General features: G+C 40.8%; 1 protein-coding gene across 2 annotated transcripts in view; it reads left to right on the forward strand.

The window, feature by feature from the left end:
- Window positions 1-2,249: 2,249 nt before the first annotated feature.
- SAMD13 (sterile alpha motif domain containing 13) overlaps window positions 2,250-21,661 on the forward strand; it is a 346,193-nt gene continuing 326,781 nt past the window's right edge. The window contains exons 1-2 of one of the 2 annotated variants that reach the window (XM_086954289.1): window positions 2,250-2,342; window positions 5,258-5,375. In XM_086954289.1, coding sequence (XP_086810415.1) covers window positions 5,327-5,375 — 49 coding nt within the window. In that variant the 5' untranslated portion in view covers window positions 2,250-2,342; window positions 5,258-5,326. The remainder of the gene's footprint in view (window positions 2,343-5,257; window positions 5,376-21,661) is intronic. The other variant, XM_086954291.1, reaches the window with a different exon arrangement.

Raw genomic sequence — 21,661 nt, forward strand, 5'->3', positions numbered from 1 at the left:
ACTGAAATGTGTTAGAAAGCGAGTAAGAGCTCAACTAGCTGATATGTTTTTTTCACAAACACATTAGTGATCATTAATTCTAGGAGTTGGATAAGCTAGGGAAGTGAACCAAGGGTATCTGTCAAACCTTTGGTGCTAACCTGTTTACCGCTTGATCCTGTGGGCTCAAACTGGATCAATGAGATGCTGGCCCCAATTCTACTCTAGGCTCTAGGTTGCCTGGTTCCGCTACCGCTTTTTGAATTATTTAGCAGTCGTAGGAGACCCAGCAGGGGAAAGGGGAATTGGAATGAGAGAGCGAAGTCCATAGTCACACTCTGGTTCAAATCATTGATGGCCTAGTGCTATATTCAGCCTAGCTGTAAGTGAAAAGAAAATATTAATAACTGCAGCTCTATGTGTTTCCTACAAAATGTAGTCCTTCCTCAAACATGACTTTCATTTCCTCCTTAACTTTGATTCTCTCTTTCCTGCTTTTAAGCTTGTGAGGTTGGCATGATTGATATCCTTTGCTCATTGAGAGTCTTCTGAAAAAGAAACAGTCAAATAAACAGTATTGTTTTAAAAGATAAGCTTCAATGTCAGCCATTAACAACATTACCTTATAAAATGCTAAATGCATACCCGGCTAAAAGCTTGGTTAAATGTGGAAAAACAAATGTAATATCCTGAAAACAAAAGTGTGATCACACTAGAATTTTACAGCAGTAAGAGCATTCTGATTCTATAAGGAGCCTAGAAATACTTTAGTCTCCTTTGTGTTTTTTTGCTGGCTCGTGCTTCAAGGATTGCATTAAAACTGATAAGTCTAAAGTATGCTCAAAAGACTTGTGCTAGCATTACCCCCATATCCAGCATTCTCATGAAAGTGAATTCGTTCTTTTGTCTTTTTCTTTCAGTCGCTGCTGCTGAAGACACCCTCAACTCAGTGGAAACACAGACTACAGGGCCGCAGCTAAGCGGAAGACTGCAGGACCTCCAGTAAGACTCAAACATCTGTTCAGGTAACCTCTTCAATAGTAAGTGTGTGTGTAGGCGTGAGCATGTTTATATAAAAAAACACACTCAAGAATTCTGCCAGGTTTGGGTGAAGTTGCTTGAGCGGAGGTTCTACCACTCACAATCAATCAATCAATCAATCAATCAATCAGGTTTCTTATAAAGTGCAGCTACTCACCTATGAGGGTCTCAATGCGCTGAGGGGGGCGAATCTGCGGTTCTGCCAAAGAGCCAGGTCTTGATATCCTTCGTGAATTGTTGCAGCAATGGTGATTGCCTGAGGTGCAGAGGCAGGGAGTTTCAGGTCTTGGCAGTGAGGTGGGAGAAGGATCTTCCTCCAACTGTGGTCATGCAGATCAGTAGGATGGTGGCCAGGGTCAGTTGGACAGAGTGTAAATGTCTGTTGGGAGTGTAGAAGGAGAGGCACAAGGGGTCCCATGTGGAACAGGGACACGCGCTGGTCATTGTTCCTCTTGCACAAAATTATTTATCACCTACGGATTTGCCAGGTGCTTAAATTTGTAAAATACATATCCAGTCTTTTAGTTTAGGACCACATTTTCTCATATACTAATTTTGGCCCCTACATTTGTAAATTACCTGCACTCATCCAGCTTGACATATAACTGAAAAGATGTTACTTTACTGTAGTCTCCTTCTCTCAGGGTTCCACGCTCTTCATCTTAGGTTTCATTCTCTGATGCCCATTAGGGCCTGGTTCTCACATTACTGAACCAGGCCAGTAAATCAATTAATCAATAAATTTTCAAATGTATATTTATACAGATTGTGAGAAACCTTTCATTTTCCATCCATCTTCTACCACATGGATTCTTAATTCTCCTACATGACTGTTTACCCGCTGTTGAAGCAGGTTCTGGTTATCAAAAAGGCCAACAGTGAGGCATGGCAATCAGGAACAGTTTAAGTTTAATTAGAAAATAATGGTCAGGAATAGCATCCAGAACTCTTTAATTCAATTTGCATTAGGTACATGGCATGCTTTATACTGCACAGTGGATGCAATAAAGTGAAACTCGTCTCCCTTTGGGCAGGAAATATTGATACAGTGTGTCATAAACTGCGTGTTTAGATGTTTGGTCTCACTCTGATAGAAGGGGCAATAAATACCAACTGAAGGTCACATTCTGAGGTGGGTCATGTGGTCTGTGTGTCATGTGTGTTATCTATGGTGACGCTTACTACTAGGCGTGTTTGGCTTTATATGATGAATGCAACTGACCGGCTGCTCTGACATCGTGTCCTTGGGCCAAATGAAATGAAATGAAATTGGGTTTTATAAAGCGCGTTACTACCCGGAGGCCTCGTAGCGCTGTGAGACAGTAGGTTTTTTTTGGAGATTGCTATCTGGCTTCAATGGAAATGCAGGCCCTCTGCTGTGCATTTATTTGTGTTTATGAGTGTGTGCATCTGACTGTTTTCTTTAGGCATTACATCCTGGGGCCATATCTGATTTACTGTTGAAATCTTCTAGGTGTGTTTGAGACTGTTCATATCTGGTGTCTCCATTACAGGAAGCACTAGGGGTGAACAGAGGGCAGCTGTGTTATGTTGATCTGATAAAGGATCACTCTAAAACCTAACAAGTGGTGTATGGTGAATTTGGGTAGTGCAGACAACAGTTGTTCTATGGTGTGCTGGCTCCTAGGAGCGTGACCTTTCTATACATTGATCTGCTGCTAATACTGCTTAAAAGGTAAAGTGATGGGAAACAAAAGGAAATTGAAGATATACAAAATGTTTAATAAACATAAAATGGGGAAAAATGAAGGAAAGGCTTTAAATGCTTTAAACTTTCTAAAAAATAATGTATAGGAGTTATAACCAAATTGCATGCTTAGAGTACATGAACTGAGTAGCCACTGGCCCTGTTATATTCAAAATGTCCATCGGACCGTGATGAGGAGAATCGCAGTAAATGGTAGACCTCGACGCATCAAGTAATTTCATGAGTTGTGCCTCAGAACTGCCTGTAAAATTAATGGCTTTTTGCTAATTAATTTGACATTTATACTATAAATTACAAATTTTACCTCCTCCCCTTTTCAAAATGTGCATTCACTGAAATTCATTCTACCCAATTTGAATCATACTGCGGCTTGAGAGTGGTCACTCCTGTAGTTCACTGCAAGCACTTGAGTGAAGGTGGAAGGTGGAAGGATATACTGAAACAGCAAGTAGTGTGGAAAGAGAGATAAATACTCCACTGGGCTAAGCCATTACGAGACTTTCCAAGTCTCAAGCCAATTGCTTAAAGAGCATCTACAACAAAATCTAGTGGTTGCAAGGAGCTGACCCAAAGCCAACTCCATGTATATTGTTTCTAATACGTTTTTTTGACACCTGTGTTCTCAAATATCAGATTAAAAATGTCATGTTAAAATTAGGGAAATTAATGATTGAAGATAGACATGGCAAAGTATACCCTCTAATTTACAGTGGAGAAAATACGGGAAATGCTCGTTAGCAGCAGACTGGACTACGGCAACGCACTCTACGCAGGAATCCCAGCCAAACACATCCGACAACTATAACGCATCCAAAACGCCTCAGCCCGACTAATCATCAACGTCCCCCACCGCAGGCACATCACGCCCCACCTGAGAGACCTACACTGGCTACCCGTCAACAAGAGGATCACCTTCAAGCTCCTCACCCACGCACACAAAGCACTCCACAATGCCGGACCAGCATACCTGAACCACCAGACTCAACTTCTACACCGCCACCCGCCAGCTCCGCTCCGCCAGCCTCGCCTTCGCTGATGTCCCCCGCATCCAACGAACAACCTCCGGAGGCAGATCCTTCTCCTACCTCGCCGCCAAAACCTGGAACACCCTCCCTACCCACCTACGACAAACCCAAGACCTACTCGCCTTCAGAAAACTCCTCAAGACCTGGCTCTTTGAACAGTAGCAGCACCCCAGAAGTGCCTTGAGACCCTCACGGGTAAGTAGCGCGCTTTACAAATGCACTGATTGATTGATTGATTGACAACATAGACCGAGGAGGCTGGTAATATTTTTCCAACACCCTGTTCAACTGCGATGATGAACATCACTTACAGGATAATGGAAAGAAGTAGCTGGGAGGCTGAGCCCCACTCTGGAATAGCATCTGCAAAACTTTCAAACTTTCAAAGTTCTTAGGAGTGAGTATTAATTAGCATTAGTGGTGGTGTCAAAAGACGTGGTGTCACCCAACCTGTGACTCTGATAACACCACAGGACGTGGCATTACAGTAATGATGAAAACTGCAAAAAAATACGTGTGAAAGTATTGACAGTATAATAAATGTAAATATTTAAGCATACAAAGGTCTACGAATGCTCGGAATACTGCAAGAAACTGAATTGCAGGCAGATATATCAATAAATAACTTATTTTCATATAGGGCATGCTACCTCACTTTTGAGATTTCATAGAACTGTTGTCAACAAGTGCTCTTATTAGCCAACTCACGGGCACATGTGCCATTGACCTCTGAAGGATGAACGTTTCAGTGAGCCCTGCTCGGATTCAGACTTGTAATCTGCAGGCTACTCAAAGACCAAAACAGCCATTTCATAGGTTAGTGAGGTAGTGATTTCAGGCTATTTCTTATTTACCGGAGCAAGGGTATGTTATAAACTACTGAACTCTTTTGTAAATTGTATGTATAGTTCCTTCATGTATGTTCCCAAAATGCGAGGGGCCATCAAAATCAGGCGAAGATGAATAGATCATGTTGTCTAGACCAACATTGATATCAACTGAAACCACGGACCCTTGGTTCTATGCTTGGCTTACTCTCTTCTTAAATTGTGTGAACTGGGGCAAATCATTTATCACTCGCGCTTCAGTTATCTTATTTGTTAAAAGAGAGACAGCTTAGACAGAGCAAAGAGGTTAACACTTGTGTAATGTGATAGATTAAACAATCTGAATGTTAAGAGTAACTTTTTCTCCATATCTTAATTTAAGTATAACTATATACACCCGATTTATGCTCGCGAGACGGGTAAACCTTGAACGCATAAGTTAAGAGATAAATATGCAGTTCGTTTTTAAACCGTTGTCGTACTTTTTTGTTGGCATCTGCTGTTGTATGACGTGATGTTATTCGTGTGTATATACTGGTCGAAAACAGACGTAGAAGATTTTCTCCAGATATGAATACGAATAAAAATCCAGCAAAAAACATAATTCCACTGAACAGTCATCAAATAAATGTCAAACTATTGTATTTAAACTACAGCTCCCAGCAAGCCTAGGGTTCAACTTCCTCTCTGATTGGCTAGTTGGCTGATTCTATTTGGAACTCTGCATGTGGGGTGGAAGAAAGCCTTTCACAGCGAAAGCTAGCATGAAAAAAGGTAAGTGAATTGAATTACAAAAGGATTGAGGGGAGGGAGTGGAGAAAATATCAACACGCATTGTGTTGGGTGCTCTCGCGTATTTCCGTTGCAGTTCCAGCTCTAAACGTTTTGTTTGATTTGTGTGAAATGTGTTTACACACGAACAGTATAAAAAAAAGCTTAGGACTTGCATAATTCTGCTGCAAAGGGGTCTGCGCCTATATATGGACCCCCACAAAAACGATTTTCTGACGGCGCATAGCTGAGAAAATGTAATGACAGAATGTACGGCTGACTGTTGGCTACACGGTCTGTGCAGCAGAAAAACGAAAGCAGAAATGTAAAACCCAACGCAAACCTTCACCTTTGTTTGTGAAGTTCCCTGGCTACAGTAAGCGCAGCTTTTTAATGGGTGTTTCAGATTGCAGTTCATGAATACTTTCCCCTCTAATGTTTGTATGCTGTCTCCAGAATACTTACGGACCATTGTTTACTCAGTCACCGATGGCACTTAGCAGGCTGCTTCCTTTTTTTGTTGTTGCTTTTTTTAAATCATGGGATTGATAACGTGCGAGGTGTTGCACTCGTTTCTGGGGTGTAAAATGCACTGAGTCTGCTCACAGACCTGCAGTGGAATTTAGAGATCTACAAATTATTTTATTATCGCTCAGGGCTATATATCGTGAGAATTGCAAGAAAAACACGTTGCAAAAACGCTAAACAGCCTTTTTCATCCTTCTTTTCCCGTGTTCTTTTTTCCGTGCTCAAATCTTGCAACTATACTTTGCCAGATAAGTAAGCTCTTTAAGCTGAATGCACGCTGCCGATTTACACGTACATTCGCGGTATACATATGCTGACGGTGTGTGCTTTCACTTTTTTTTTAAGCTGGAAGGCATATTTGACAGGAAGCACTCGTCTTTTATTTTAACCACCACTGGTGTGAATTTAAGAGGGCACCGATTCTTGTGCACTGGAAGCCATGGCGGTCAGTGTGTACTTTCCCCATGCCTGTTAGGAACTAGTAAGGAAGAGGGTTGCGAATTGTTTGCTTTTAACGTAACTACTGAGTCCCTGGGCCTGCACATTCTCGAAAAAACACGACGTTTCCCTAACTTGAAAAAGACAGCTGCCTGCTTTGGTTGTGTGAGAAGTGACCAGCAGATTGTTCCAAGGCGCCCATGTAAACAGGACACGCTTCTGAGCTTTGTGGGAAGAGTGAGGCTGTTTTTTTTTTAAACACGTGAACTTTAGCAGTCTGCTTTCCTTTTAATTTTCGTTTTTATTTTCTACCTGACTTTGCTTGTCTAATATTTTAGTACTGCACGAACATGTGTTCAGTAGACTACATTATTTGCCACACACGAAGCCACTGACATAATGTAAGATTTCTCACTGTTACTAGAAACTGATGCGTGTCATGGACGTCAAATGGGGGTAGCAGCTGCTGCCCCTAACTTGCTATTTATCTTGCCTTGTTACCCATGATCTCAAGGAGCCAGGAGGCAGAGGAAGGAAAAGAAAAGAGACCGAACTCAATGAGCCATGTTTACTGTGTGTAGATTGCAGACCAGGCCTTCGCTTGGCATCTTAGCAGCAAAAAAGCTTTTGATTGGGAAATGGAGGGACAAGGATCATTCTGTGATGTCATCCATAGGAAAAGGATGGATGATACTCGCTCTGCCTTGGGTTAATTGACTTCCATGAATTATTAGTGCATATTTTGATTCTGAAAGATTGAGTGTAAAGTGATGTCTAAATTTTAAGTAGTGTACAACTGTTGTCATTTCTCTCTCTCTCTCCAATTGGATATTAGCTTTTGTGACAGAGTTGTCATTTGATATGAGGTAATTTTACCCTCATTGCTTTTGTAATGGTCAGCTCCGGTCTCTTCCCAACCTCATGGGGTATCTAAGACAGGAACATTTCCCTGGAGAGAATAAGGTTGATTTTGTCTAGGGCGAGATGCACAGAAGGGGTATGTTTCATTGTATTCCTGCTTGGTTGCTCTAGCCAGAAGTCCACCTTTTTCGCCCCTCTCTTTGTTCCATATGTGGTGGTAAGTTTGAAAGAGAGCCTCTTTTTTTTGAAAATTTTGTATAATAGTTGATTAGCTCTTCCTAAAAACACAGAGGATTTTCACCAAAGTCAACAACGTTTCTATAGAAGAAAGAGGATCTTTTGAAGACTGACCTTTACTGACTGTCCAGGACCAGTGGACCACGTGCAGCTTCTGTGATCACCAAGGCAGAGTTTTCGCCTGGTGCGATGACCTCTCATGTAGGCATAAATGTGAATACCCTGTTGGTACCACTTACCACGCACATGATTCCACTTCATCATGTAATTGTTCCAGTGGAGATGACTGTTGCTCTGCTGATGGTACTGGGCCATCAGCAGTAAACCACTTGAGTCGCTCCTCACATCATCTGTTGGTATATTATAAGCACTGTAGCTGACTATTGCGAAAACATTTGGTTCCCATCTCTCACTGACACTAGGCTGCTCTTGAACAGTGAAAATTAGCCAGAGAAGAGTTGTGGATTTCATCAGTTTATTCTATCGAGCCTGGTCTTCTGATTGACCTAGATAATCCAGTGCTAAATTTGACCTTATAATATTCAGAGGCCCACAGGTAACAGAAGCCCTCCTCCAACCCTCTGACCCTTTTCCACTCATGCCCCCCTTCCCTCTTTCAGTCCATATCCCATGTATAAGCCTCTTCTGTTGATATACACACCTGTTTGCTCTGATCACTTTGACTCTTTTTGCGCCTTTTTACCTGAGTAAGTATTCACTTCTGACTCAGCAATTTGTTTTGTTTTGCAAGTAAGATAACTTCCAAGATGTCCTTATCCTGATTCTTTTTTCTGAACATGCACTTTTGCTTCAAAAGATCATGTGATGTTGGCAGATGATCTATCTTCAAAGTGACCGACTCTGGGCATTTATTTTATTTTGCATTAATATCCAGTGTTTATGTATGCGTTACATTCTTGAATAATTAGTTATTTATTTTCAAACATGTTCAAATATATTTTTTGTGTTGAATGTTCTCACTATACATTAGCCTAGATGGACACATTGCATGCCATTATGCAAAACATATTTCTAATGTTGGATAGATGGGGATCATCATGGAGGTTAATCCTGAGATGCACAAATCTGGGCCCTACATAAGCCTACACAATTTACTAATATTAAGGGTGTGAAAGTGGGCCTTATGAGGGTGAAGCACATTTGTGGTCTTTAGACCTTCTCCTTAGAGTATATGTTGCTAAAGGGACCTTGGTTGAAATGTAGGGGCTCCTTTGTGGACCAGAGGATCCATAAAACAATGGGAGTTCATTGAAGATCATTTAGTTTGCAAGAGAGCAGGCTTTGAAAGCGAGATGTAATTCTTGATCTTTCTTGTTATGTTGAGACTTCAACCTATCAAATATTAAACAGTTTGCCCTTGAATATTCAGCTAGAGTTTGAAAATGGGACACAAGTCCCTAAGCATATTCTGCTCAGAAAAATGCGAATGAACCATTTACATATGTGCTGCAGGCCTAATTTCTGTTTTGATATACCAGTTGAAATTGTGCTAATTAACAATAAAATTAATATTTTTTGATGGTGCTACGAATTGCACATGTATCCATATCCATACTAATATTATAAAGAGAGAGCCCAAACCTTTGAGGCGGGTAAGCTCACGAACCACAGCGCCAATCACAACACCCAATACAGCATTGGAAAGGACAGTTTCAGCAGATGGACATAGGCTATACAGCAGCCCACCATATACGTTAGAAGGGTAAAAGCACGTTGTGTGACAAAGTAGTCCATTGAAAGTAGCACCGGCTCTGAGGTGGGCGTCTGCGTACAAATAGAGCGTGTGAATAGCGTTCTATCCCTGTGTACGCCGTCGGGTGACGTATGGAGCCTGTGAACAGCGTTCTATCGCGGCGGCTCAGTACGCCATTGGGTGACGTAGACTCGGCGTGTGGTGTCTCAGTGCATCACGCCGCGTTGTGGATGCAGAGCCCGGGCACGAGAGCCTGGGCATGATGTGCACGGCAGGACGGCAAGAGGCGCATATCGCTGGGGCACTTTGGGAGGCCAGAACTTCAGAGCAGGTACACGCGTCGGCGCCTGCACATATCGCTGGGACACATTTTAATTGCACACATATCAGTCATACCCGGACAACGTTGGGACGGGCTGCTAGTAATAATATAATTGAACAACTGGATGACGATCTAGACTGTGAGAAGAAAATTGAAGAGAAAGGAGAAAGTGGCGAGAGTTCTTGTGGATCATTCAATCAGGACTTTGTCCAATATTTTTTCAATTATGGATTACAAGTATTGGTTCAACTTCCCTGTACCACTGGCACAAAAATATTTCAACTTAATCTTAGATCAATCTACTGTATATTAGAGCACAAGTTAAATAGAACCTGGCTCCAAAACCATACTGTCTATGTATATGTAGTATCTCCGAAATGTTAAAACATTAAGGGGCATATTTACAAGCCACTTTCTTCACTGGAGCGTCACTTTTTTTGACTCAAGGTGTCCCTTCCTGCACATAAACCATTGACCCCTGCAGCACAGACACCCTTGCAACATGGCGGCAGGGTGCCTGCGCTGGCGCTAGGCAGATTTTTTTGCACCAGTGCTAGGGGAAGCACAGGGGTTTTTGTAAATATGGTGCATCCCTGCTTTTAGAAAATGTCAAAGCACGGCGCTCCCAAATTTGGCATGGCACCGCGCTCTGGCAGTTTCTTGTACATATGCCCCTAAGTGATTTAATTTTAAGTATATGAAAAGCTGTGGGGATACCTCCGTAATGTACTACCTGCTCTTTTATTGCTCAGTATTTGACAAATTGTTTTTCTCAGAGCAGTGCTCTGTAAATGTTCACATCGAGCTTTAAAACTTACACATAAAGATACAAGATATAGCAATACATTTTGGGAATGCGTAAGCTGAAAGTGCTAATTATTTAGTGTACCATAAAAATAAATATAATATTTTATAATTTTTACTTCTTAGGGGCCAATTCCGATTTTGGATGAAAGGGCTTCGAATGGAATGGAATGTGCCGGCCGGATTCCTTCCCGACCGAGCCATTCCGATGGACTCACAACTGCGGCGTCACTCCTAAAAAGATCTCCAACAAAGAGCCCTCTCGCGGGGCCCGTGGGGGACAGCAGCGCCACCCCCACGAGGAGCAAATGCCCAATGATGAAGCATGCCACTCACATCGGTGTGTGAGGGCACTCTTTCCAAAAGGAGCAATTCCCCCACCTTCATCAAAATACGACCTTACTGTGAGTGCTTTTCACTCACTAGTCTCTTTAAGCTACCAAATAGGTGCACTTCTTCTCCTATTTAGGAACAGTTGCCCCCTAGTGATTACTACGTCAACCTCGAGAGCACGGGTACGGGACCTATCCTTTCTTAGAGCTCCCTGTCCCCCCTCTTCAGTATATAGTGTTAAATGTGGAAAGTATTTTTTTATGAATAAATTAATGATTTATTGTTAATAATCTTTAATTAGCAAATAATTATGGTAATTATGTAAAGAATTTTAGGTATGTTTTGTGCTATGTATAGGTGTAAATTGGTGATTCAATAATTAGTTGTTAATTTTAATTAATTAATTAATAATTCATTGTGGTAATTGTGTAATTAATTTGAGGTGTGTGTTGTGGTTTTTATAGGTGTAAACGATGGCAAGGGTGGGAAGTAATTTATTTTTAATAGACAAATTAATAATTGTTAATTAATTTAAATTAATTAACTAGTAATTAATTATGATAATTGTGTAATTTTAGGTGTGTGTTGTGGGGTTTATAGGTGGGAAGGGTGGGAAGTAATTTATTTTTAATTGATGAATTAATAATTAGCTGTTAATTATTTTAAATTAATTAATAACAAAATAAATATGGTAATTGTGTAATTAGTTTTAGGTGTGTGTTGTGTATATTATCATGTTAAAGCATGTGTATTCAATTAATTATCTATTATTTTTGTTATTAATAATATTTTTCTAATTGATTATTAATTATGGAAATACATTTAAATACAACTTTTTGAGTGTTTTTTATTGGTGTGGTGTTCTAGCGTAGGAAATAAAATAAAGCATTTATGTTTTACATAATCTTTTTGTTTGTTAATATTTGCTCCTTTTAAATAATTATTGTTTTTAAATGTATTTATAATTTTTTGTTTCATATATTTGTAGCTTTTTGTTATATGTAATTTATATTATAATGTGTGTTCTTTTTATGTTTAATATTTTTCAATGTATATTTTAGTAGTATTATATATATATATATATATATATATATATATATATATATATATATATATTTGTTCAGCAGAAAACTCCTTCTGGATCCCAGGTGACCCGTGGAAGGTGGCGTACGTGTCGGCGGAGTGAAGCCGACTCGAATCAATTCCAAAAGACGAAAAGTCAATAAAGTACGCTCTCAGGGCAGAAACAGGCAAACACCGATAGTTTCTTTAGTGCTGTTTATTCCACAACGCGTTTCGCCGTGAAGACGGCTTGATCACGTGGAAAACAAGTTGCAAAGCCATTGGTTATATCTATTACTGTCATAGACATAGAAATGAGACTAGACATAAGTACGTATTAAATTAGACTCTAAGTGCATTTCATGTATTGAATACAAAATGTATACCCTCAAAACGATATTTGTCACGTTGTAAGCAATATCCCCGTAATAATAGGAAGCAGAATACATGTACAATAAAATATATGCTTCCTCAACACAATTATAAACAAGGTGTCATTTCATTGTATAACTCGTGGAGTGCACCACAGAATAGTATTGTGCTAGAAACCCATACGTTTCTAGATCAGGGAGCGTCATATCTTGTAATGGTTCCGTGTCATCAAAAGTGAGCCACACAGATGGAAGTGGTGGTGACACCGGGATTGCCTCCCAGGGAGGGGGAGTAAAGGGTTGGGTTTGGATCACGCCTGTTTAGCGTAAACATGGTACATTCAGTATTCGCAAGTGCTCAAGTAAAGTGTAATTTTCTACCAGTAAGTCTTTGCAAACCATGCAGTGCCTTTGTGCTCAAAAAGGTGGAGAAGGAGAGTAGTCCCGTGAGGTGAAGTGCCAGTGGAGTGGGCCCCTTCTCTTGTGTTCCTACAAGAACAAAACAAATATATAAATCAATACAAGTTTAAAAACAGATGAATTACATTTTCCATTCCTATGATATCGCACATAGGACTGAACACAAGCATAAGGTATGGAGGAGACATGAATTAACTAACAGCATGAAAGACAAACATGAATTGACATCAGCTATGGTGGATGGTCTATGAATCTTTTAAGTGTACTGCTAGTTCCTCATCCTGGTTAAGGCCCCCCGGATCCTTGCACTGGAAGTCTATGATCAATCTCGACTCTCTCTGTCGCAATTTAAGAATCCTGTTGCCCCCTCTGGGATTTTTGGGTACCTGTTCCAAAATTATGTAGCTAAGGTATTTAGCACTGGAAAAATGTTGTTCTTTAAAATGCCTTGCCACAGGGTACTTGGGATCAAAATTCGTAATTGCTCTGGTGTGCTCCAGAATGCGTTTCTTCGCCATGCATGTAGTGCTGCCCATGTACCATTTGTTACATGAGCACACTATTGCATAGACGACAAAGGTAGAGCTACATGTGAGGAAGGACTTGATTTTCTTGTTTATGCCATTATAGGTGACTTCCTTGCACGATTTGCTGTTGGCACAAGCCTTACAGTGCCCACATGGAAAGAAGCCATCTAGTCCTTGTACATTGGCAGGGGGCATGTGGTGATATCACTGTGAACTAGCAAGTCCCTGATGCTCTTCCCCCGTCTGTATGTTATGCTAGGTCTCTTGGGTACATCTTTGCCAATGACATTGTCTGCTTTGAGTATATCCCATTTTTTTGTTATTAGCTTTCTGATGGCTTGGGAGTCACTACTGTATGTGAGGATGAGTCTCGTGCCACCTTCATCCTCCACCTTGGTATTGGGTTTGTCACAAATGGTATCTGATCTTTTTATGGCATTGGCTCTCTCCCTTGCTCTTTTGACCACCCAATTGGGATAACCTCTGGCTCTGAATCTGTCACATATGATCTCACTTTCTTCTTTATAAGCTTTGTCATTATTGCAGTTGCGCTTGGCCCGTAGTAGTTCTCCAAATGGAATACTCCATTTCAAGTTCTCGGGGTGGCTACTCAGGGCGTGCAAGATGCTGTTGCCAGCAGTGGCCTTGCGAAACAGTTTGGTCTGTACCGAATCATTGACAATCTCAATTTTGACATCGAGATACTCAATGTCAGTTTTGCTCTTGGTACCACTGAGAACTATGCCAAGCATGTTACAGTTAAGTCTGTCAATAAATGCATCTGCTTCATTCATTGTACCTTTCCAGACAATGAAGAGATCGTCTATGTACCTCAGCCACATAGATACCTTAGTGAAGTCCTGTTGGAAGATGGGATCAGAGCGTATGTCCTTTTCCCACTTACCAAGGAACAGATTGGCAAAACTCGGTGAGAAACATGAACCCATAGCTGAGCCACTGACCTGTCTGAACAGTTCACCATTGAACAAAAATATGTTGTTTTTTAAGCAATATTTGATCATTTCTATAAGCATGATAGTGTGTTCCCTATATCTCATGGATCTTCCCTTGAGGAAAAACTCACACGCTTCCACTCCCTGGTCATGATCAATTATGGTGTACAAGCTTTGGACGTCTAGGGTCACCAAGATGTAATCTTTCTCCCATTGTAGATTTTCTATCTTTTTCAGAAAATCTTTGGTGTCCTTGACATAACTCTCAAGTTCCATTACAAACTCCCTCAAAAATGCATCAATATATTTGGAAATCCTCTCCGATACACTCCCTCGTGATGACACTATGGGTCTCCCTGGGGGTTTAGTGGCATTTTTGTGTATCTTAGGCAGTAGATACAGTACTGGGAGAACAGGGTAATCACATTTTAAGTAATTATATTCATCCCATGAAAGAATACCTCTCTCCTTCCATTCAAATAGGAAATCCCAAACACAACTCACACTCTCATGATAACATTTCCAATCAATAGGTTCATAGAATTTGTTGTCATTCAATTGCCTGGTAGCCTCTGCAATGTACATATCTCTGTCCTGCAGGACAATATTGCCCCCTTTGTCCGCAGGGCGTATGACTATTGTCTCATCTGCCATAAGGGATTTTATGGCTTGTCTTTGTTTGTAATTCATGTTGGGTTGTTCCCTCCGTTTATATTTATGATGTTTCTGTCTAAATTCATTGAGGCTTTTGTTCACACATTCATGAAATGTGTCTATGTTATCATGCGGTAAGGTGGGAAGAAAGTTCGACTTGTTTTTGAAGGCAGTGTTGGCTGTGGTGTTAGTACAAATGTTTAGTTCAGAAAGCAATTGTGTGGTGCTACAAGCCTCTTCCTCCTGCATTTCATTGATACCTAGATCCATAACAACATTTAAAGTCTCACTGTTACGGGGATATTGCTTACAACGTGACAAATATCGTTTTGAGGGTATACATTTTGTATTCAATACATGAAATGCACTTAGAGTCTAATTTAATACGTACTTATGTCTAGTCTCATTTCTATGTCTATGACAGTAATAGATATAACCAACTTGTTTTGCAACTTGTTTTCCACGTGATCAAGCCGTCTTCACGGCGAAACGCGTTGTGGAATAAACAGCACTAAAGAAACTATCGGTGTTTGCCTGTTTCTGCCCTGAGAGCGTACTTTATTGACTTTTCGTCTTTTGGAATATATATATATATATATATATATATATATATATATATATATATATATATATATATATATATATTTTAATTGTAATTTTTTTCTATTGTTTAAATGTTACTAGCAATTTTTGTTACTCTGAATCCAGCACTCTCCCTACTGTTGCACTCACTGGAGTGGGAATAGTAATGTTACCCCTCCGCTATCCAGCATTTTCCCTACTGTTGCACTCACTGGAGTGAGAATAGTAATTTTTACCCCTCCGCTATCCAGCGCTTTCCCTACTGTTTCTCTTACTGGAGTGGGAATAGCCATTTGTACCCCTTTGCTATCCAGCACTTTTCCTACTGTTGCACTCACTGGAGTGGGAATAGTATTTTTTACTCGTCCGTTATCCAGCACTTTCACTACTGTTAAACTCACTGGAGTGGGAATACTAATTTTTACCCTTCCGCTATCCAACACTTTCTCTACTGTTGCACTCACAAGAGTGGAAATAGTAATTTTTACCCCTCCGCTATCCAACACTTTCCCTACTGTTGCACTCACAAGAGTTGGAATAGTAATTTGTACCCCTCCGCTATCCAGCACTTTCCCTACTGTTGCATTCATTGGAGTGAGAATAGTAATTTTTTCCTCTCCTGTAACCAATACTTTCCCTACTGTTTCTCTTACTGGAGCGGGAATTGTAATTTTTACCACTCCGCTATCCAACATTTTCCCTACTGTTAAACTCATTGGAGTGGAAATAGTAATTTTTACCCTTCCGCTATCCTTCACTTACCCTACTGTTGCACTCACTTGAGTGGGAATTGTAATTTTTACCCCTTCGCTATCCAACATTTTCCCTACAGTTGCATTTATTGTATTGCAAAATGTAAGTTTTAATTTATTATAGAATAATTTTTTAATTTAAAATATTTTATTTTTATATAATTTTAAAGTTTACAAATTAAATAAAGATAATAGTTAAATATATGTATATGTATAAATTAAGTTTGTGTATTCATATTTTTTAAATTAAGTTTATTTGTTATATTCAGTGAAAATGTATATCAAATTCAATTTAGTTTGTTAAAAATAATGCTATTATTTAATATATTTTATTTAATTCGATATTTTTTACATCTATATTTTTTACTTCGCTATTTTTGAATCAATATTTTTTTGTACTTACCTGTTTGAGTATAAGGAGTCAATATTTTTGCATTCTATATTTTTACATCGATATTTAGAACATCGATATTTGTTACATTGAAATTCTATCAATGAACTGTAAGCATCACGTTGAATAGAAAGTAAAAACCCCCAAAAAATGTGAACTTTAGTCATACCTGTGTTGCACCTTGATGATGAAGCTTGTAAAGAGAAATACAAGAATCACCACTAAGATGCGATCTTGAAGAAAAGTTTGAGAAGAACCCAAGCATCAACGAGTTTCAAAAGACAAAATCGTGCCTAAATGGCCCTCCATTGGGAACCTATCATGCTCTTCAAGCAAAAATACTGGTGAAAAGTTCCACCTTTGAGAGGCGCCTGGAGGCAGTCACTGCAGATGACAGGGCTGTAGAGGACATAGAGCGATGGACAGATCAATGGGCTCACCTCCTTGGAGGTGCGTTCAACAGACTAGAGTGATGAGGACACTGATGACTTTGACGACCACTCATAATGATCACGGACAACCAGAGGTTCAACGGGGGACAGGCATCTAGGGTGGGTGGGAGAGAACAGGAAGAACAGGGTAGAGCCGGATCAGGCCGGCAGCAGATGCGTAGAAAGGAAAGGGAATCATTGGGTTTAGAAGACCTGTCCCTGACTCAATGTATGAACTGTCCGAGGAGGTAAAAATTACACATGAGTGGACCATGAGCTTATATTTGCTGATTCCCTGAGCTGTACATTTATCTGTTTTGGGCTGGATAAGTGTACTGCCAATGTGTTGTATATTAATTTTCTTCACTATTTCTGTAGCTGGCTGATTGCCAGCCCCACAGCCCTAAATGGAAAAATAAAGATTATTTCAAGGCAAGACAAAAAGGCTTTATTTCGATAAAAATTATCATAAAAGCTTCACAATTTCACAATTTACAAGTACGCAAGTTCATTTGATTAAAAAAAAAAGACAATACAACAATTCAATTACATTCAGCTTAAAAAAGTCTTAATTTACAGATAAAAGAAGCGTAACATAAAAGAATGGTTAAAAAGGAATTAAACAATTTCTTTGTGCCTTTTACTTCTAATACACCATGCCCACGATAAAAATTTAGAGAGGGTACAAACATACAGTGGGCGAGAATCTGACATTAAAATACGTAGTGCCTCAACGTGGTGCCTGGTCCCCAACAAGCGGCACAATTGTTTGAGCCATTTTCTTCTTGGTTGTTCATACACCTGGCACTCAAACATGAAGTGTGTCACTGACTCTTGTCTAGATGTACACATGGGGCAGAACTCTGTGGTCTGTGCTGGCGGTTTCCACCGTGATGTAAAGGCATGCAGGGGAAGAGTTCCAATTCTAAATTTGAAATAAAGGGTCCTATCAAATGGTTTTTCAGTGATATCTAGATACAGTTCTCGGATCGGTAGGTCCTTAAATTTCAAGAAGTCCTCCGTCAATCTACCCAATGTGCGATTACTACTCCGTTGGGACAGAATCCAGTTCCAGTATAGACTCTTAAGTGTTGCCTTTGGTGGAGAGGACCTATTTGCCCAGGCTTCACTTATGCCCAAGTTGCACAAGAGGGATTTCATGTCTCTTAACCATTTAATTCTGTGCCACCCTGGTAATTACATAATTTCAGAGAGCCCTTTCGCATAATTGGCGAGCTCCGGAACTCGCCACAACCGGGCCCATAAGAGTAGGGGCCGGAATTTTGCTAAGTCTTCAATAGGGCGACAACCCAAGTCGAGCATTAGTGGGGCCATGGTAGTACCTTGGGGAAGTGACAGCATGGCCCTACAGAACTTCCTCTCGGATCGTGACAATTCATTGATGTTGCATGAGCCCCATAGTTCTGCCCCGTAAAGAGCAGAGCTAACTCCCCTTGCTGTGTAAATATCGATAACGGGGGCTATAGGTCTTATAGCGCATGAGCGCTGCTCCTTTAGGAGAGCCCCTGTTACCCTCTTGTGAGCTAACAGCATTTTATCTAAGTGAGGGGCCCACTGCATGTTGTGCGACAGCCGGATGCCTAAGTAATCAAATACGTCTACCCTCCCCAGAGGTACAGCGTTTAGCGTGGTGGGGGGGGGGCGTACAGATTTTTTAGGGGGATTCATCACAAGGTATTTCGTTTTATCAGCGTTGATTACCAGGCCCCGTTCTGCACAGAAAGTCTGGAAGTTGTTAAGAAGTTTTTGGAGACCCATTGGGGATTTGGATAGCAGAAGCGTATCATCGGCAAAGAGAAGGGTGGGGATATGCTCCCCTGCCAGGAATGGTTCGTCTGAAGGATCTTTCAACAGATGCTCAACCACTCCGTTGATATACAGGGAAAAAAGGGTGGGAGTTAAAACACATCCCTGGCGGACCCCTCTCTCTACCGGGATACTGCTGGTTCTTCCCCCCCCCCTGTACCCCATCTTATCTGGGCAAAGCTGTTTTCATGGAGCCTTACAAGTAATGATAAAATGTAATGCGGTATCCCCATGTCAGTGAGGACTCTCCAGAGGGTCTCCCTAGGTACAAGGCCAAAGGCAGTCTTTAAATCGATAAATGCGAGATAAAGACTGCCTTTGCCTATAACCACCAATAAAGATTATTAAAAAGAAAATGTTTGTTCAACATCTTTGCTCGTTGAAGTGCTGTGGGGAAATGTGTGCAAAATTACCAGCCGTTGAAGTACAATCAATACCTTAGCTTCTAGCTAAGCAGATGTTACTTAAAAAAAAAAAGAAATAGGTTATGAGCTCCATTTCGGTATGTGAATCCCCTGATAATTTAACTGATAATGACACAATTTTGACATGTTCAGCACTTGGAACAGTCAATTCTTTAAATTTTGTTCACCACCTCTTAAATCAGTTGTGGCTATAAGTGAATGCCACCCCCATTTTCGGACAGCCTTATAGTGCATAGTAATATCATAGAGGTGGTGTCCTCTATGATATGAATCCTAGGTACTTTAAGAAGTCATTTGTCAGACCCAACACACCCTTAATAATCATGTTCTGTTATTGATGTTGGGCAGGAAGGAATCTGCAGGCTGGTGGCTCCCAGCCAAGCACCAACTATCTGCTCTAAACAGAGTTGACATTACTGCAGCAGCTGGCAGCAACCTCTTGGGGATACAGGACACCATGAAAGTAGTTAGAAGGGTAAGTTCTCGGAGAATCGATGTAGCGAGGCAAGAAACAGGAGTGAATGTGAAATCATGACAATTAGGTCCTAAGAACAAACTCTGGAGTGTGGATATTGAAGCCTTCACCAGAGCCCCAATATTCCACACAAAAATGTATACCATTCCAGTTTAATCCCAGTCATATGCAATCAGTCTTGACCCTGTTCCCCATGGGAACAGACCAGCCGAACTGCCAGGCCAGGTCCTCCATGGACTGTAATCAAGCATCCTAGGACCGTTTTCAGAGTTTCACACCTCATCAGCCAGGCTAGCTTGACTCAAGTGGTAAGGATGATGAAGCGTCTTATATGTAAATAGTTATGACATAAAATCCCTTCAGTTTTGTAATATTACTTATGATAGGTTTCAGGAAGAAAGAAACCATCATGCAAAAAAGACAGTTCATGAGATACTTATTTGCTCAGTGAGCAGGACTATAGCAGTAGGCTGGCAGCATCCAGGTTTATCGCAATGTGGAAACCACCTTTTGCCATGGAGCCACCGAGGTCAACATTTTGAGGTGTGGTTTTTCACAACACCGCTGGCAAATAGACCTAACACTAACAATATTCAATAAGTGGGATTGGGTTAATCTCTTTCCACCATTGTTTTTTGTTGAAAAATACCCTCTCAGCCATTGGCTTGAGACTTTGGCTGTCACATCTTGGCTCAGCCCAGTGAAGTATTCATTTCACTTATTGCTTTCGACTGTTTGAGTGTATCCTTCTGCATCCACTCAAATGCTTGCATGGTACTGCAGAAGGGACTACTGTGCAACTATAATCCTCTCGGTCTGCTTCTGTTGCCTCCAAGCCAGGTGCCTCACTCTAATGTGCTCATGCTGAATGCATTAGCATTCACAAGGCTTATTGGCTTTGCCAGTGCTTGTCATATTGTTAGTGGGGATCCTGGGAAAGCCTTCAAGGGCAATACAAATATAGAGATTAGAACTTTGTTGATACTGTACAATCTCCATCACTGCCTTCATCTACGTAGACATTTGGTTTTCCCCTCTGTGAAGTATTGTTTTCCTTGGGGACCAACCTCATCTTTAAGAAGTTCCAAGGGAAGGCTCCGGTGTAGGCACAGTCGCAAATTATAGCTTTTGCTCAGTAAATTGATTCCCAAGATCGGTATGAGTGTGAAGAGGACCAAAATAGGCCATCCCTGCTCTCTAAAGTGGTATGCCAGGAGCAATTACATCTCGCCATCTGCTTTTCTGCTACTTGTTATTTCAAGTTGCGGTGGCATAACGAATCCACTAATGCTCATATGAGGCCAAGGAAGGTAGACAGACCCTCTCGCCACTATGTTTCAAATTCACAGATATTTAATAGTAGGACTCTGATATGTCATCTATGTAGGAACAATGACGCATACGTAATCACCTGGTAAACTTTGCCAAAGCCCATTGATTTTACTGTAATGTACACTATCTTCCCGCTTTGAAAACTGGCTGTGGCATCCAAGGTTAGACAAGGTCTGCTCAGAAGTTCGTCTATTCAGAACCTCCTACTCCCTCTAACTCAGGGTCATGTTCTAGGGCAGAATCTAAAGTCGCCACCAGCTCAAACCACCTCAAGCAAGACCGCCTGCTCCATCTTTTAATTAGCTCATTCAGTTCTTTCTTCTGTCTTCAGTGCCAGTGCTTTTGGTTTTATAATATTTTTATTTTAGTGTTTAGAGCCTGATGCTGGTGATGTGAGCACAGGCCACATTCCAGTTTTTTAAGTTTCAGTCTTCTCTTGTTAATGCTGTTGTAAATTCCATTTGGAGTGGCTATATCGGATTGGTGCTATTTCACACCGTACTGAAGTGTGCCCATTTGAAAATGTTCATTATAAATGTATCCTCTTTTTAGTATGTCCATAATGAAGGGCATTTATAACTACACTCCTGTATGTCATGATGGTATGCAATTTAACTGTAGGTTACTGGGGTACCCTTGTCAGTCCCTAGTATATGATACCCATGTACCCTGGGCATTGGTATCCTAGAGGCCTCCCAGGGGCTGAAGCATGTATTATGCCACCCATGAGAGGCCATGCAAAATAGAACCACAGCCTGCCATTGCAGCCTGTGTAAGATGGTGCCTGAACCACTTTAGATGTAGGTTTACTATAGCTATAAGTCACTACACCTTAACCTGTCAGTCACCC

Source organism: Lissotriton vulgaris, chromosome 1_1 (assembly GCF_964263255.1).
Source record: "Lissotriton vulgaris chromosome 1_1, aLisVul1.2, whole genome shotgun sequence".
Classification (NCBI taxonomy): Eukaryota; Metazoa; Chordata; class Amphibia; order Caudata; family Salamandridae; genus Lissotriton; species Lissotriton vulgaris.